The sequence below is a fragment of the Eschrichtius robustus genome, chromosome 3 (assembly GCF_028021215.1).
Source record: "Eschrichtius robustus isolate mEscRob2 chromosome 3, mEscRob2.pri, whole genome shotgun sequence".
Lineage (NCBI taxonomy): Eukaryota > Metazoa > Chordata > Mammalia > Artiodactyla > Eschrichtiidae > Eschrichtius > Eschrichtius robustus.
Window position 1 is genome coordinate 40247959 of NC_090826.1, and position 20089 is coordinate 40268047.

Consider the following 20089-nt stretch of genomic DNA (forward strand, 5'->3'; position numbering starts at 1 on the left):
AATCAAACTGGTTCTTTGAAAAGATAAACCATTAGCCAGACTCATCAAGAAAAAGAGGGAGAGGACTCAAATCAATAAAATCAGAAATGAAAAAGGAGAAGTTACAACAGACACTGCAGAAATACAAAGCATCCTAAGAGACTACAACAAGCAACTCTATGCCAATAAAATGGACAAACTGGAAGAAATGGACAAATTCTTAGAAAGGTATAACCTTCCAAGACTAAACCAGGAAGAAATAGAAAATATGAACAGACCAATCACAAGTAATGAAATTGAAACTGTGATTAAAAATCTTCCAAAAAACAACAGTCCAGGACCAGATGGCTTCACGGGTGAATTCTATCAAACATTTAGAGAAGAGCTAACACCCATCCTTCTCAAACTCTTCCAAAAATTGCAGAGGAAGGAACACTCCCAAACTCATTCTATGAGGCCACCATCATCCTGATACCAAAACCAGACAAAGATACTACCAAAAAAAAAAAAAAATTACAGACCAATATCACTGATGAATATAGATGCAGAAATCCTCAACAAAATACTAGCAAATAGAATCCAACAACACATTAAAAGGATCATACACCATGATCAAGTGGCATTTATCCCAGAGATGCAAGGATTCTTCAATATAAGTAAATCAATGAATGTGATACACTATATTAACAAATTGAAGAATAAAAACCATATGATCGTCTCAATAGATGCAGAAAAAGCTTTTGACAAAATTCAACACCCATTTATGATAAAAACTCTCCAGAAAGTGGGCATAGAGGGAACCTACCTCAACATAATAAAGGCCATATATGACAAACCCACAGCAAACATCATTCTCAATGGTGAAAAACTAAAAGCATTTCCTCTAAGATCAGGAACAAGACAAGGATGTCCACTCTCACCAGTATTATTCATAGTTTTGGAAGTCCTAGCCACGGCAATCAGAGAAGAAAAAGAAATAAAAGGAATACAAACTGGAAAAGAAGTAAAACTGTCACTGTTTGCAGATGACATGACACTAATTCATAGAGAATCCTAAAAATGCCACCAGAGAACTACTAGAGCTAATCAATGAATTTGGTAAAGTTGCAGGATACAAAATTAACGCACAGAAATCTCTTGCATTCCTATACACTAATGATGAAAAACCTGAAAGAGAAATTAAGGAAACACTCCCATTTACCATTGCAACAAAAAGAATAAAATACCTAGGAATAAACCTACCTAGGGAGACAAAAGACCTGTATGCAGAAAACTATAAGACACTGATGAAAGAAATTAAAGATGATACAAACAGATGGAGAGATATACCGTGTTCTTAGTTTGGAAGAATCAATATTGTGAAAATGACTATACTACCCAAAGCAATCTACAGATTCAATGCAATCCCTATCAAATTACCAATGGCATTTTTTACGGAGCTAGAACAAATCATCTTAAAATTTGTATGGAGACACAAAAGACCCCAAATCGCCAAAGCAGTTTTGAGAGACAAAAATGGAGATGGAGGAATCAGACTCCCTGACTTTAGACTATACTACAAAGGTACAGTAATCAAGACAATATGGTACTGGCAAAAAAACAGACACATAGATCAATGGAACAAGATAGAAAGCCCAGAGATAAACCCATGCACCTATGGTCAACTAATCTATGACAAAGGAGGCAAGGATATACAATGGAGAAAAGACAGCCTCTTCAATAAGTGGTGCTGGGAAAACTGGAAAGCTACATGTAAAAGAATGAAATTAGAACACTCCCTAACACCATACACAAAAATAAACTCAAAATGGATTAAAGACCTAAATGTAAGACCGGACACTATAAAACCCTTAGAGGAAAACATAGGAAGAACACTCTTTGACATAAATCACAGCAAGATCTTTTTTAATCCACCTCCTAGAGTAATGGAAATAAAAACACAAATAAACAAATGGGACTTAATGAAACTTAAAAGCATTTTCACAGCAACGGAAACCATAAACAAGACGAAAAGACAGCCCTCAGAATGGGAGAAAATATTTCCAAATGAATCAACGGACAAAGGATTAATCTCCAAAATATATAAACAGCTCATGCAGCTCAATATTAAACAAACAAACAACCCAATCCAAAAATGGGCAGAAGACCTAAATAGACATTTCTCCACAGAAGACATACAGATGGCCAAGAAGCACATGAAAAGCTGTGCAACATCACTAATTATTAGAGAAATGCAAATCAAAACTACAGTGAGGTATCACCTCACACCAGTTAGAATGGGCATCATCAGGAAATCTACAAACAACAAATGCTGGAGAGGGTGTGGAGAAAAGGGAACCCTCTTTCACTGTTGGTGGGAATGTACATTATTGATACAGCCACTATGGAGAATAGTATGGAGGTTCTTCAAAAAAGTAAAAATAGAATTACCATATGACCCAGCAATCCCACTACTGGGCATATACCCAGAGAAAACCATAATTCAAAAAGATACATGTACCCCAATGTTCATTACAGCACTATTTACAATAGCCAGGTCATGGAAGCAACCTAAATTCGTCGACAGACGAATGGATAAAGAAGTTGTGGTACATATATACAATGGAATATTACTCAGCCATAAAAAGGAAAGAAATTGAGTCATTTGTTGAGATGTGGATGGATCTAGAGACTGTCATACAGAGTGAAGTAAGTCAGAAAGAGAAAAACAAATATCGTATATTGACGCATAGATGTGGAACCTAGAAGAATGGTACAGATGAACCGGTTTGCAGGGCAGAAATTGAGACACAGATGTAGAGAACAAGCGTATGGACACCAAGGGGGGAAAGCTGCGGGCGGGGGGGGATGGTGGTGTGCTGAATTGGACGATTGGGATTGACATGTATACACTGATGTGTATAAAATTGATGAGTAATAAGAACCTGCTGTATAAAAAAATAAATAAAATTGAATTAAAAAATTTAAAAAAAAACTAATACTAAACTTTCTTTGGGTTATTTGTATGGAAATATGTTAATATAAATGTTTCAGACATTACATGAAATTCCTACAAATCTTATATGTTCTGGTATAATGTTATAAGTCATAATTGTAGTTATTACTTTAAAATGTATATCTCAGAAATAACGAAATTTCCTTGTCAATTGCATTATTATGCACTTTCATCAAATCTTTAACCGTGGTCATTTTAAACTTAAAAGCTTCTGCACAGCAAAGGAAACCATCAACAAAACAACAAGACAACCTACTGAATGGGAGGAGAAAATATTTGCAAATGATATGACGGATAAGGGATTAATATCCAACAGATATGAACAGCTCATACAACTCAACACACACACACACACACACACACACACACAAATCCAATTAAAAAATGGGCAGAAGAACTGAATAGACATTTTTCCAAAGAGGAAATACAGATGGCCAACATGCACATGTCAACATCGCTAATCGTCAGAAAATGCAAATCAAAACCACAATGAGTTATCACCTCACAACTCTCAGAATGCCTATCATCAAAAAGAACACAAATAACAAGTGTTGGTGAGGATGTGGAGAAAAGGGAACCTTCTACACTGTTGGTGGGTATGTAAATTGGTGTAGCCACTGTGGAAAACAGTACGGAGGTGTCTCAAAAAACTAAAAATAGAACTACCATATGACCCAGCAATTCCACTCCTGGGTATAAATCTGAAAGAAAAAGGAAAATCAAAAAGATACATGCACCACAATATTCATAGCAGCATTATTTACAATTGCCAAGATATGGAAGCAACGTAAGTAGTCATCAAGAAGTGGCCATAAAGAAGATGTGGGGGCTTCCCTGGTGGCGCAGTGGTTGAGAATCTGCCTGCTAACGCAGGGGACGCGAGTTCGAGCCCTGGTCTGGGAAGATCCCACATGCCGCGGAGCAGCTGGGCCCGTGAGCCACAATTACTGAGCCTGCGTGTCTGGAGCCTGTGCTCCGCAACAAGAGAGGCCGCGATAGTGAGAGGCCCGCGCACAGCGATGAAGAGTGGCTCCCACTTGCCACAACTAGAGAAAGCCCTCGCACAGAAACGAAGACCCAACATAGCCATAAATTAAAAATAAATAAATAAATAAATAAAAATTAAAAAAAAAAAAAAAAAAAAAAAAAGAAGATGTGGTATAGATATATACAATGGAATACTACTCAGCCATAAAAAAGAATGAAATTTTGCCATTTGCAACAACATGGATGGACTTGGAGGGCATTATGCTAAGTGAAATAAGTCAGACAGAGAAAGAGTAACACTATATGATATCACTTACATGTGGAACCTAAAAAATACAACAAACCAGTGACTATAACAAAAAAGAAGCAGACTCGCAGATATAGAGAACAAACGAGTGATTTCCAATGAGGGGAAGGGCAATATAGGTATGGGAGAGAGGGATGTACAAACTACTGGGTGTAAGATAGGATACAAGGATGTATTGTACAATACAGGGAATATAGCCAATATTTTATAATAACTGTAAATGAAGTGTAGCCTTTAAAAACTGTATTAAAATTTTTTTTTAAAAAGAAAGAAATGCTCACTTGGGGGATAATATTAATAAAGTAAATAAATAATTTCCATAAAAATCAGGATACTGGATTGTTCTTATGGATGAGGGAGGGTTGTGATTTTAAGGGACTACAGAGAGGGCTATTGGGATGGCTGGCTAGATTCTATATCCTGATGGGGCAGGTGGTTAAGAATGCTCATCTTGGAAAAAATCATCTAGCAACATATATCTTATGCAATTTTCTGTATTTGAGTTACAGTTATCAGTTTTAAAAGCATAAAAATTAAAAATGACGTGTTCAGGACTTCCCTGGTGGTCCACTGGCTAAGACTCTGTGCTTCCAATGCAGGGGACCCGGGTTCGATCCCTGGTCACAGAACTAGATCTCACGTGCCACAACTAAGAGTTCGCATGCCTCAACTAAAAGATCCCGCATGCTGCAACTAAGACCCGGCACAGCCAAATAAATAAATAAATAAATGTTTTTTAAAAAAAAATGACATGATCAAAGTAGCAACAATACGACCAATAAGTTTACCAAAACAATAGAATGATAGCTTGAAAGTGCTGAAAGAAAATAACTGCCAACTTATAATTCCATAACCAGATAAAAGCATCTTCCATAAACTGAGTTAAAAGAAACTTTCAAACAAAAGAAAAAACAAAACAATAAACCTGGGAGAATTCATCTGCAATAATGAATTGCAGGCTAAAGGAAATACTAGAATTCAATAATGAATTGCACAATAAAGGAAATAACTAGAGTATTATGAAAGAGGAAGCCTGGAGATGCAGTGCAGAATGAAGAGCCACAAAATGGTAAAATATGATTACATCTAAATGAGCATCACCTATATAAAATGTAATGATGCGATATGATGCTTAAAATATACAAACAATAAAAACAGGATAATAACAGTATGTTAAGTGAGGAGGGAAATAATAAAATTAATATGTTCATTTATATTCAACTTTAAAAAAATACTTGTTTTAATCTTTAATGTAACCATCAAAAGAATAAAAAAAGAAAGCACAAGTTAATGTGGTAGAAAATTAAATATTACATGCTCAAGCCAAAAGGAGGCAAAATAGAAGGAAATACAGAATATAGAATGGGTAGAATGAATAGAAAACAGCAGATTTATATCCAAATATATCAGTAGGTATGTTTAATATGAACAGACTAAATACTACAATTAAAACACAATGATTGCCACATTGTATAAAAATGTCAATATATGCTATTTAAATTTATTTATTTTTTTTAGTTTTTTTTATTTTTTGGCTGTGTTGGGTCTTTGTTTCTGTGCGAGGGTTTTCTCTAGTTGCGACAAGTGGGGGCCACTCTTCATCGCGGTGCACGGGCCTCTCACTATTGCGGCCTCTCTTGTTGCAGAGCACAGGCTCCACATGCGCAGGCTCAGTAGTTGTGGCTCACGGGCCTAGTTGCTCCGCGGCATGTGGGATCTTCCCAGACCAGGGTTCGAACCCATGTCCCCTGCACTGGCAGGCAGATTCTCAACCACTGCGCCACCAGGGAAGCCCTAGTATATGCTATTTAAAAAATCCCCTTAAATAGCAACAGAAAGGTTCAAAGTGTAAGAATGAAAAAATATATTTTCATTCCTCTAAAACACTAAGCATATAAAGCTATTTTAGCTATAGCAATATCAAATAAAGCAGACCTAAAGAAACATTATTACTAGAAATAAAGACTTAAATTAATACTATAATTCCATTTATATGCATCTAATCACATAGCTCCAAAATATACAAAGCTTAAACTGTTAGAACAGGGAAATTAAAACAGGCGAATTATATTGGGAGATTTTAAAGAACTGTCTCTCAGTATCCAATAGAATTGGCAGACAAGAAAAAGTCAGTAAGGATAAAGAAAAACCACCACATTAGCAAACGTGACCTAGTTGTCAAGCACACTAAACTAAACAAAAACAGATATCATGTGTTTTTTCTTAAGTGTACTTGGAATAAAAAATGACCATATCCTGGGCATAAATAAGGTCTCAAAAATTTCAGAAGACTGAAAAATCAAGTGTTCTCAAGACACAGCAGAATAAAGCAAAAAATTTTTTAAAAAAGAAAAAATAAAATTCCCCCACCCAAAGAATGTTTGGAAATCTACCAGTACACTTTTAAATAACCCAAAGGTAAAAGAAAAATTACAATGGAAATTAGAAATAGTAGTGAAAATATGACACTACTTAGAAAGAAATCTACAGTCTTAAATACATGTATACACTAGGAGAAAGCCTAAATTTAATGATGTGAATAGTCACCAAAAGTTTTTAAGAGAAAGATCAGCAAATTAATTCCAAAGAAAGGAGAAGAAAAGAAATGATATAGACCAAAAATTAATAATGTAGGAAAAGTACATACAACAGAGAAATAAAACCAAAAGTTGTTTTTTCAGGGGAAAAAAGTAATAAATCTCATAATTCCTTTGTGAGACTTATAATAATTTCCCTTTTATTACCATCATAGATAAGTGATTTAAAAAAAAAAAAACAAGAGCAAACATTTATTAAACAGTTTCTATATGCCAGTGTCATTCTAAGTATGTTACATATACTAATTCTACTAATACAAGAAACCTATCAGGAAACTGTTAACAGAGAAGTAATTTGTTGAACAAACTGGTTCCAGACAGAGCCTTCATAAAACAGCACACAGCTGGTATGTAGTAGCAACTCAATACATCTCAGCTAAACTTACTAATCAACTTCAAACTATTAAAATTTAAACCATACTATTCCCTGGCAAATCACGTACCCTAGCCTTCCTGATTTATTCTTTCATTATATTATTTTGGCAAATTTATATAAAAATCAGTACTTTTAAAAATAATTGGAAGATCTGGCAACACTGTGCCTGAATTCCTATATGGCAACACTTAACTAGGGCTGAGTAGTGGCTTTCTCCTCCAGAGAGGTCATAGACTTACTTTCTCTATTGGTCACAGTACTCAACACCTACCCTAACTTTTGAATGCATCTGACTTCGTGACTTCCTGGATTTCAGGATAAAGTCTATGCTTCCTATTCTGTTTTTTCCACGATTTGGCCCAACAAGAAGCTTCTGCTTTAACTGGATTATACCTACCAATTTCCAGAATGAGTTTTATATAAAAACATGAATTTCTAGACAGTATAGGCTTATAGGATTAAGTCACATTCTCTTTATTTCTGTCAAAAGGCACCAGAAACTGGGGTTCAGATGTGATAGCAAAAGGACCGGGGTCTTTGTTGAAATGATCTTAGAATTTCTTGAATTAAGTCAAAATGCTGAGTGTTTTCTCCTTATTCGACTGGGTTTTATTTTCAGTAGGACCTTTTGTGATCACTGACTTCCATTAGCTTGTTTGAGGTGGGTTCTCTTCATTTATAAATGATTGTCAAACTATGTTTCACCTTCTCTGTACTAATCAAATATTTAATGATTTTTGAAGGACTTTTTCACTGTCCCAGAAGAGGCTGATATTTAAATTCTTTGTGAAATAAAAATACCTTTTTACTTTTAAAAATTCTTTGTGACATAATTTTAAAAAACCTAATGTTTATATTTAATAAGGTCTACCTTTGTCTGTGAGTATCCTTCAAGTAGGACCAACATGGACTTTGGTCTGACCTGTGTCTAGGGAGTGTGTTTCAGTGTACAGCTCACAATGTGTGTCTCTGGTATGTTACTGTTTGTTTCTGAACATGGATCTTGTTTTCACATGTTTAGGTTTAGGCATATTATTACGCTTATATGTATCAGATTGTACTTTGTGGGTTTATCTCTGTAGAGCTTAGTGGTTAAGATCAAAGAGTATTAATCTGGATTCAAATCTTGGCTCCAACCAACCTAAGTAGACATGTGACCTTATACAGAAGTCACAACTTTTCTGAGGCTCAGTTCCTCATCTTCGAAATAGTACTTCTTAATAGTACTTACTTTGTAAAATTATTGTGAGGATAAAATGGAATAATAAATACATGCATAGTGCCTGGCCTATAGTGAATGTTTAATAAAGTTATTATTCCTATATAATCAATTTCAGTTTTTCTCTGGAAGAACAATAACATTTCCTACTTATGCTTTTTATTCTTATACTTAATCGTACACTGTGCCACACTGTTTTAATCTTTCACACTCATTTTTTAGATTACAAAATAATCATTGGATTATACAAGTTCCTTATGGAAAATCTGATTTCATGAAAATATCCCCAGTGCTTTGCATAGCACAAGGTACAGAGCATGTAGATATTTGATGAAAAATGTTCAATATATACTTAAAGAAAGAACATAGGCAAAAAAAAAAAATGGCTAATTTGAAGAGTTTGTGTTCAGGCTGCTCTTAATGTAAAACCATTTAAGATACTGAGATTTAGTGTCCAGTGTAAGCCAACATGAGCCACCTTACTGCCTTCCATTCGAGAAAGGCAGGTCAGGGACAAAACAAATTAAGGTAATTAAAAGAAGTGATGTGAATGCCTTTCACTTCTGAGTAGGACGGGGTTGTTTGTGTGTGTGTGTGTACATGTATACTTATATCTGTATTGGTTTTTTGTCTTTGTTTTTTTAAGGCATTAGAAAGCTGCTTAAACAACAGTACTAGTGATGCCAAGATTCTTGAGGGGAGAGGTGAGTTAATAGGCTGCAGGTGTTATTTTCCTGGGGTCATTTGTGGATTCTGAGAATAGAACAAAATGTTGAGAATCTATGCTTTGTCACAGGTCCACTGCCGGAGGACAGATAAACCAGCAGTGTTTTGGCAGTCTTACTATGCTAGATGGACAAAATTAAAAATCTGAGAGGCCAAAACCCAATGAGACACGATGGGTGCAAAACTGAGCTGATGGGTCCCTCAAGACACTCGCAGCATGTCTGAAACTATGCACAGTGAAGGCACAAAAAAAAGCTCAGCAAAAGCCTCTGAAAAGCAGAAGGGATTTTCAGCTATGAGAAGGAAGGGGCCTAGAACCACACCAACTCTCAGGTAAAAGCCCAAAAGGCTGAAAATTAAGAACTCGACAGTTTTGGGGTTTTTTTTTTTTTTTTTTAATATTCAGGATTTAGAGAAAAGCTGCAAAGATAAAGAGTTCCTGTACACAGGAACTTCACCCTTCACCCAGCTTCTCTTAATGTTAACATCTCATATAACCACAGTAAATTTTGCAAAACCAAGAAATTAACATTGGTACAATACTATTACCTAAACTGCAGACTTTATTTGGATTTCACCAGTTTTTCCAATAATGTACTTTTTCTGTTCCAGGATCCAATACAGGATACCATGTTGCATTTAGTCATCATTTCTCCTTAGTCTCCTCCAATCTGTGACAAGTTTCTGTTCTCCCTGTTTCTCATGATCTTGACATATTGGTCAGGTATTTTGTAAAAAGCTTCTCAATTTGGTTTTGTCTGAGTATTCTCATGTTTAGACTAAGGTTATGGGTTTGGGGGAACAATATGACACAGACGTGCCCTTCACATCCCCTGATATCAAAGGATACATGCTATCAACATGAGTTATCACTAGTGATGTTAATCTTGATCACTTTGATAATAAGGTGGTGTCATTTGCCAGATTTCTCCAGCTAAATTACTATTTCTTTTTTCCATGCTCTATTCTTAGACATAAATCAAGTCCAGCCCACCCTCAAGAGGAGAAGAATTAAGCTCTATCTCCTGGAGTGGGCGATATCAACAATTATTATTTAGGATTCTTCTGGAAGGAAGATTGGTCCATTCTCACCGTTGGTCATTCATTGTTTCGCTTACATCAGTGTGGACTCACGGATATTTATTTTATTGTTTGGATTATAATCGATACTAATGCTATTTATTTCGTTGCTCAAATTATTCCAGAAATGGCCACTGGGGCTCATTCAGGTTGCTCCTGTGTCCTTTTTTTTTTTTGAATTTTTATTTATTTTTTTATACAGCAGGTTCTTATTAGTTATCTATTTTATACATTAGTGTATAGATGCCAATCCCAATCTCCCAATTCATCACACCACCACCACCACCACCACCCCCCGCTTTCCCCTCTTGGGGTCCATACGTTTGTTCTCTACATCTATGTCTCTATTTTGATATGCCCCTATTCCCCTCACCTTTTTTGAACAATTCCTCACTTTCCACACTGCAAGATGTTCTGTGCTAATCTTCTGTTTTCCCTGCTCCACCCCGAGAATTAGCTATTGCTCCAAGAAAAAAGCCCTGGTAACTTTCATAGAAAATAGGTATTTAGAAATACGTGATAGGTATTAGATCTGGGAGCTGGGTGTCCTTGTTGCTATTGGGTGGTCACTCCTTCTAGGCCCTTTCAGAGGGCAAAGACAGGAAATAATGTGTGTATACTAACCCACGTATACTCATATTTCTATATCTCTGAATTAATCTATCTGTATATATTAAAATAAACATGAATTAAAACTGTCATCTCAGACTCTAATCCAACTTCACAGGGTTCATTCTAGCTTTTTCCCATCTTGTTTCTTTATAACTTTTTTCTGACAATAAGAAACCTGGTTGTTTTATCCACAATTTATTTACTTATTTATCCAACTCTCACATACATGTATTTTCAGAATTGTTAGTCCATATCCCTGTGTGAAACACATTTATTTACTAGAGCAGGGGTTGGCAAACAGCTCCCAGGGCAATTCTGGCCCTTTGCCTGTTTTGGTACCGCTGACAGCTGAGAGTAATTTCTACATTTTTAAATGACTGGGGGGAAAAAACAGATATTTCATGAAAATTACATGAAATTCACATTTTAGTGCACATGGATTAAAGTTTTATTGAAACACAGTCATGCTCATTTGTTTATGTGTTGTCTACGACTGCTTTCGTGCCATATCAACAGAGCTGAGTAGTTGTGACAGGGACCCTATGGCACACAGACACAACGAAATATTTACTATCTGGCTCTTTCCAGAAAAAGTTTGGTGACCCCTAAACAAGAATATAGTGATCATGTAGTTCTTTTTGGCTTTAGTGTTACAGTATCCAGCCAAAATACCATATTCCAAAGTAATTTAGATAAACTAATTTAAAGATAAGTCTCGTATTTTTAATACTGCTAGTTTATTATAATCTACATTAAATCTTCAGAAGACCCAACATCACACTTTTAATTTTTTTTTTTTAATTTTATTTATTTATTTATCTATCCATGGCTGTGTTGGGTCTTCGTTTCTGTGCGAGGGCTTTCTCTAGTTGCGGCGAGCGGGGGCCACTCTTCATCGCAGTGCACGGGCCTCTCATTATCGTGGCCTCTCTTGTTGCGGAGCACAGGCTCCAGACGCGTAGGCTCAGTAGTTGTGGCTCACGGGCCCAGTTGCTCCGCGGCATGTGGGATCTTCCCAGACCAGGGCTCGAACCCGTGTCCCCTGCATTGGCAGGCAGACTCTCAACCACTGCGCCACCAGGGAAGCCACACTTTTAATTTTTAATACAATAAATTTAACTCTTTCTAATGTACATTTTTCTAGGAGTTTTGGCAAATGCATAAAATTATGTATCAGTCACACCAGTATATCAGGCAGTTCCTGTACCCTAAAAATTCTCCTGTGAGGCTGGTTTCTTTGTAGTCGACAGCTTCTGCATCTCCTAACTTTTGCTATTTTAACAATGTCATATAAATAAAATCATACAGTGTGTAGCTTTGGGGTTCTGGCTTCTTTCATTTAGCAAACTAAATTTAAGATTCATCATGTTGTAGCATACATTAATAGCTCATTCTTTTTTATTGCTGAATTATATTCGATTGAATGGCTATACCATAGTTTGTTCACCATTCACAATTAAAGTGCATCTTCTTTGCTTCTAGTTTTTGGTAATGATGAATAAAGTTTCTATAAACATTCATGTACAGGTTTCTGTGTGAAGATATGCTTTCAATTCACTTGGGTAAACAGCTAAGAAAAGGATTGCTGGGTCATATAAGTGTATGTTTAAACTTATACAAAACTACCTTCAAACTGTCCTCAGAAGTGGCTGTACCTCTGAGCATTCCCACCAGCATTGAATGAGAAGTCCTGTTGTTCCATATCCTTGACAGCATTTGCTACTGCAAGTTTTGCAGGGTTTCTTTGCCGGGCTGGGGTGGGGGGATGTTTTTGTTTAACAAATTCTAATATGTGTGTAGTGGCATCTCAGGTAGTTTTAATTTGCATTTCTGTAATGACTATTGAGCATCTTTTCATATGTTAATTGGATAAAAATATCTGTTCAGATCATGTGCCCATTTTTAATTGGGTTATTTATTTTCTTGTTGTTGAGTCTGAAGAGTTGTTTTTATATATTTTAATTATGGATATAAGTCCTTAATTATATATGTGATTTGCAAATATTTTCATTCAGACAAGCGCTCGTCTTTCTATTCTCTTAACAGTGTCTTTCACAGAGCAAAAGTTTTTAATTTCAATGAAGTTTAATTTATCAATAATTTTGCTTTTCCTTTATGGATCATGTGTTTGGTGTCGTATCTAAAGTCATTGCTCAATATAAATTAAATGGATTTTCCACTGTTTTAGGTCTATGATATATTTTGAATTATTTGTCAAGGAGTTTGTTTTTGTTTTCGTTCATCGACAACCATGTGTTAAAAAGACAACAAATGCAAAGACTCCATTTAATTGACTTTGTACTTTTGTCAAAACTCAATATTTGTGTGGGTCTATTTCCAGAGTATCTCTTCTATTCCTTGATATCTGTGTCTATAATTTAGTCAATATCACAGTCTTCATTGTTATGCTTTACAGTAAGTCTTAAAATTAGGTAGTGGGTCCTCGAACTTTGTTCTTTTCAGAACTGTTTTGGTTTTTCAAGTTCCTGTGCTTTTCTATACATCCTAGAATCAGCTTGTCAATATCTATTTAAAAGCTTGATGGAGTTTTATGATTTCATTGAATCTAGAGTTCAAACTGGGGAAAACTGACATCTTAATATGGAGTCCTCCAATCCATGAATATGGTATATCTCTGTTTAGTTCTATCTTCTTTGATTTCTTTCAACGGTGTTTTGTAGTTCTCAGAATGCAGATCCTGCATTAGGTATAATCCTGTTACAATTATACCTAAGCACTTCAATTTCTGGTGCTATTGTAAACTGTATGGGTTTTCTAAATTAAAATTCCAATTGTTCATTGCTGGTATATAGGAAATATTACTTTCTTTGTATTTTGTGACATTGCTAAACTCACTTATTAGGAACTTTTCTGTAGGTTGTTTGGAATTTTCTACGTAGATAACCATATCCTTTGCAAATACAGTTTTGTTTCTTCCCTTCTAACCTTTATGCCTTTTATTTATTTTTCTTGCCTGTCTGCATTATCTAAGACTCTCAGTATGATGTTAAAGGAATGGTGAGAGAGGGCATGCTTGCCTTGCTTCTGAGCTTAGGGGGAAAGCATTCAGTCTTTCACCACTAAGTATAATGTTAGCTGTAGGTTTTTCAAAGATGCTCTTTATTAAGTTAAGGAAGTATCCTTCTACCGCAACTTTACTAAGAGTGTTTAACATGAATAGAGTTGAATTTTGTTGGATACTTTTTCTGCCTATTGAAATGACACTGAGAACAAATATGTGTTCAATCTGTTAATAGGACGAATTTACACTGCATTTCTGGAATAAGCCCACATGATTATGATGTATTTTCATTTTCATATACTGCTGGTTCTCATTTGCTAATATGTTGTTAGGGATTTTTACATATATGTTCATGAAGGATTTTGGTCTGTATTTTTCATTGTCTGGTTTTGGCATCGGAAGAAATGTTGATATATAAGATGACCTGGGGAGTATTCTTTCTTCTATTTTCAGGAATGTGTAAAACTGGCATTATGTTTTCCATAAAGGTTTGGTAGAATTCACTAGAGAAAGCCTCTGGGCTTAGGGTTTTCTTTTATGGAAGATTCCTAACTTTAAATTTCTTTAATAGGTATACAACCATTGCAATTATCTATTTCTTTTTGAGTTAGCCTTGGTAGTTTATGTCTTTCAAGATGTTCTTGAAAGTTATGTCTTTCAAGAAGTTTCAAATAGTTTTAACAGCAATGTAAACAGAGCAGAAGACAGGATTAGCAAACTAGAGGACATTTCAAAAGAAAGTATCTAAACTAGAAAGAGAGAGAAAAAAAGAATTAAAAACATCAAAATAAGCATAAGATACATATGATATACAGTCTGAAGACCTTATATAAATGTAATTGGAAATTCCAGAGGGACAGTAAATAGATATTGGGGCAGAAGCAATGTTTAAAGAAAGCATGAGTGGGTTTTCCAAAACTGATGAAAGATATCAACCTAAAAATTTAAGAAGCTCTGCAAACTTAATGTAGAATTGATCCAAGAAAATTACATCTAGGTATATCACAGTACAATTACTAAACACAAAGTTGAAGAGCAAATCTTAATTGCAACAGAGGGGGGAAACCCCACATTACTGCAAAGGAATGACAGCTGACTTTTCAACTGACACAAATGAATGGCTTCTTTAAAGTGCCCAAGGAGGGAATTCCCTGGCAGTGCAGTGGTTAGGACTCCACTTTCACTGCCGAGGGCACAGGTTCAATCCCTGGTCAGAAAACTAAGATCCCATAAGCCATGCGGTGTGGCCAAGAAAAAAAAAAAAAAAAGTGCCAAAGGAAGTAACCACCAACCTAGAACTTTATAACTTTATATCTAGTACACCCTACATAGAAGTAAAACCATGATGTTTTCAAACAAACAAAACTGGAATTCAAAGCCAGGATAATAACATGAAAGAAAGTACTAAAGGGAGTTTTTTGGGCAGGAGGAAAATGACTCAAAAATCCAAATGGGAATATCGAATTGCAGGAAAGGATGAAGAATAATAGAAAGGGTAAATATGTGATTAAAATGAATAAACATTACTATGCAAACAAAATTAATTTCTTGTGTGTTTTATATATGTAGAATCAAAATTCATGATAATAGATGTTCAAAAGAAGATGTGGGTTAAAAAAAGAGTTAAATGTTTTTAGGTACCAACATTACTGGGGAGGTCAACAAAGAAATAATTTGTTATATATGCAAGTTGAAATCTCTAGGGAAATGAATAACAGAATAATAAAAAAATGTATAACAAGTTAATAAAAAGGAAATGGATAATTTAAAAGTTACTAATCCAAATAAAAGCTGCATCAATCTACATAAAAATTCTAGATTTTCATTATTGGAAAAAAAATCTCATGTGCTATTCACAAGATACGCACTTTAAATATATTGATAAAAAGCAAAGGATGGAAAAATATACACCATGCATATACTAGGGAAAAGAAAGCTGCTATAACTATACAACTAGTAGACAAAACATACCGTGAAACAAGAGATATTACTAGAAACAAAAAGGGAACCTTCACATAAGAGGTTTGTATCGTAGTCTGAAATCTGTATCCAACTAACAATTTGGCTTCAAAATACATAAAATAAAATTAACAGAACTAGAAAGAAAAACAGACATATTCACAATCATAAAACTTTAAGCTTTCATGAAATTTGACACCTACCTACCACTATACAGAAAAAAATAATTCCAACAAAAAGGCTTTAGAAGAAAACATATGATAGAATCTTGAACTAGACTGATGGAAGAAATTTTCGCATATTGAGGTATGGGGAATCATTCTGGCTTGTACATCATTTGGCTTGGACTTTATGCTAACTAGAGCCAGCAGTCTTATGGTCTGTCAAATGTACATTGTACAATTGTTTTAACTAAAAACAACAACAACAACAAACAACAAAAATGCACTTTGCACTTACCAGACTGTTTAGAATGTCCACTTGGAAGATAGGGATAAATGTGGGCCCTTTCTATGACACTAATGCTAGTACTCCTTCGAAGATGTGGTTCCCTTCTCAGACACTGTGGTCATGCTGACTCGCTGTGTATGTGCTAATCAGTCTCTTTTGAAACTTTGAAGGACTGTACCCCTGTCATGTCTGATGTTTGTTCTTTGTTCTGACAAGATATGAAACTGCGGTTCAGGCATCGAAAATGGAGCCAGGTGGTCACCGTGGATGTGGTTTCAGACATGTTCCTGCATCACTAAGACCTTGAAATTTTCTTAACTGTATCAAACTCAAGGATACCAGCCAGCTGCAACCTTAAGGTCTCAAGGTCTCCCCCGTGACTCTACAGCCATTTCGGACCCTAACCAATCCTTACTTAACTCATCTATCTAACTGTAACTCTCCGGTTTTTGCTGATATAAGCCTCCTCCTCCACTTTGTAGTCTGGCAGAGCACAATTCAAGTGCTTCTCCTTCACAATTCAAGTGTCCTCGGCTATAGTCTTCAGTCTGGTTCTAATAAAACTCTTTTCTATTCCTATTTTGGATTGTTTATTATTTCTGTTGACAAGACAAAAATTGTAAAAATGCTAATAAAAAAAGATAAATTTGATTCATTGTACTTAAGAACTTCTTTTCATCAAAAGATACCATTAAGAGAATGAAAAGGCAAGGCACAGAGTGGAAAAAGAAAATTGCAGAACATATATCTGACATATCAAAAATCAATATGGAACTTTAACAAAACAAAAAAAGAGACAACTCAGTACAAAAATGGGCAAATAACTTGAACAAGTATTCACAAAAGAGGATATCCAAATAGCCAATAAACATATGTACTAGTCATCAGGAAACAGCAAATTAAAACCATGATGTGATAAAACAAAACTACTTCTCACTATCAAAATGCCAAAATTAAAATACACACACACACACACACACACACACACACACACAACCCATCAGTAGTAGTGAGGACAAACTGAACTCACACATGCTGGTAGTGGGAGTGCAAACCTAAAATCACTTGGAAAAGTCTTTGGCGGTATCTAGTAAAGCTTAATGTTTACACGCTCTATGAGCAATTCCACTGGTAGGGACATACCCAAATAAAATGTATACAATGTTACCCAAGGATACATAAGCTGTTCATAGCAGTTCTAAAATAGCTCAAACCAGAAACAACCCAAATGTCCATAAATAGAGGAATGCATAAATCAATGGTAGTATTTTCACACAATGAAACACCACGCAGCAGCAAGAGTGCAGAACTATATAACAAATGTCTGTATTGCAAAAATGTCTGAATTGACAAAACACAAAATAAAATAACTAAGAAAATAACTAAGAAAAAAAGGGAAAAGACATTTGGTTGGATGTCATTTGTATAAAGATCAAAAATATGCAATACTAATCCTGCTATTAGAAGTTAGGATAATGTTAACCCTGGGAGTGACAGTCACTGGGACTATCTATATTACACTTTGAAAACAAATTTAATTTAAAATCAATATGCATACAGAAACTTTCAACAGTACAAACTGATGTCAATGCCACATAATCCAGTTATATCCCCAGGACTAAGCCTGGTGTCCAACATGACTCATGATAAACAACTGTTTTTAAATTACTGACTGAAACAAGAAATCAAACACAAAAAGAATAATATACTGTAATTATTTCCCAGCTGTTGTTCATATATATGTTTATTTGCCTTATATCAGGAAGTATTCTTATACTGATCTTCTCTAATATTAAACCTGATAAACCTGACCTCTTCTTTCCCTCTTTTAAGTTTTAATTAACATAAAAATCAGCTGGGAAACTTCTCGAAAATACATATGTCTCATCCCATCTCTCGTTCTACCATTTAATCAAATCTGTTTGCAGGAAATGGAATTGCTTTATTCTGGGCCACAAAACAAGGGTTCCCATATATTGAAGGCTGTGAAAAAATGATCATAAAGTCACTACTTACTGACTCTTTATGAGATAGTTATCACTAACATTTTTTATAGTTCACATGATCTGTGTCAAACATTTTGCATAATGACTCAGGTCAAGCAGGAAGTTAGATACATTGCCTTTAGCAAAACCACTGACTTCCATTAAATGGAGGTTGTATCTTTTCTATTCCTTCCCAGTGACTAAACTTTGTGAGCTTTAAGCATCTCGGGTGGTTTTCATGCCTAATTATAAAAAGCCTTCAAAAGAAAAATTTAGAAACTAACATATAAATGTCTCTGATGAGCTTGATGTGATTTCAAGACATTCTTTACCCGGTCATGGATCTCATCGAAGTTTGAAGGTGAACACCAATCAGAATGGAATCTGTAGGCATAAAAAACAAAGGTGACTTGTAGCCAGAGGGAGAGAAAAGTAAATCTTTCCAAATGCCAGACACAGAAAGTTATTTTTTCTTATCTCTATGTGATAACATAAAAAGATTAAAATAAGATATTTTCTTTCTTTGACCGAGGACGAGAGGCGGATATAAAATCAGGTACTAATTCTCAACTGTAGTATTAAGTCCTCACAATATGTTCAATTAACAGTCTTAATAATAAAGTTTGACATGCTTTGGGGAGAGCACATCTATATATCTGACCATTTTAACAATTTCCATACATAATTCTTTAGAGGTTTATCTTTAAATAAAGATATAAATTTTTATATTAGAGCAATAACTCCACCTATAGTGCCTTTAAAATTAGTTCTTATTTTCCAGTCTTGGAATTAAACATGTCAAAGAAGAAGGAAAGCTACTATTCCTCTTTCTCATGCCCTTCCCAAACTCAAAACTGGCACTTGTATAATTAAGCTACTTTATTTGTTTTATACAAGTAATAATGAAAATTTCCACATCCATCTGATTATAATGCATCTATATGACATATTCTTGATAATTCCTTTATAAAGGAATGAGTACTAAAATGTTAATAGGTCGCTTAAAACTTTCTAGCTCCCAGTTTGTTCTTACAAAGTTATAATTTTATGTGTTTACACAAAGTATAAACTGTTAAGCAGGATAAATGATTTACATAATCTGTTTTAAAGAATGCAATCAATAATGGATGATCAACTATATATAAATTTTAATCTCCTGCATTTGTAATAGGAAGTATTGCTGCATTTATGGAAATATATTGGCAGACCTTGCTATTTGCTACATATGTAACACATCTTGAAAATCAGAGACCCAAATATGCACTCCAAGAGGATCTCTTCAACGATACTATGAGAGGATCCACTAGTCTGTGCTGTGGTATAAGAAATGATTACCTAGCAATCTAACTCCATTTACAAAAAGCAAAACCTTTAGCATGATTAAAAAGAATATCAGCTCCTTTTAAATTAGATTTGCTATTATTTCTTAGTCTGATTTTAGCAATAACTCTACAAGCTAATATAAATTATGTCATAATACTAATATTTATACTTTAAGGAGAAAACTGCTTCTGAAATGTAACACTTATAATCAAAATTGAAACCCTTGTATGGTGTGCTAACCCTATTGGAGATATTCTTTAAATAGGCTTAAAGCAAAAAGGACTTTCACTATAAATAAATTCATTTGCTTAGAGTCACTGATAAAGTTTTCAAAAGTCTGTTTATACATATACATGATTAAGGAGTCAGCTTTTTACAGCAAGCTTAGAGGAAAACTTATTTAATTTTAATGACTATTTACCCAGATAAACTAGAGTTGTATGTTCTGTCATATTCCCAATTTTGCCTGGGA

The 20089-nt window shown here is 34.8% G+C and overlaps 1 protein-coding gene across 3 annotated transcripts in view; it reads right to left on the minus strand.

The window, feature by feature from the left end:
- SPATA6 (spermatogenesis associated 6) overlaps positions 1-20089 on the minus strand; it is a 149571-nt gene that overhangs the window by 33314 nt on the left and 96168 nt on the right. For 2 of the 3 annotated variants that reach the window (XM_068539845.1, XM_068539847.1), the window contains one exon: positions 18579-18678. In XM_068539845.1, coding sequence (XP_068395946.1) covers positions 18579-18678 — 100 coding nt within the window. The remainder of the gene's footprint in view (positions 1-18578; positions 18679-20089) is intronic. The other variant, XM_068539846.1, reaches the window with a different exon arrangement.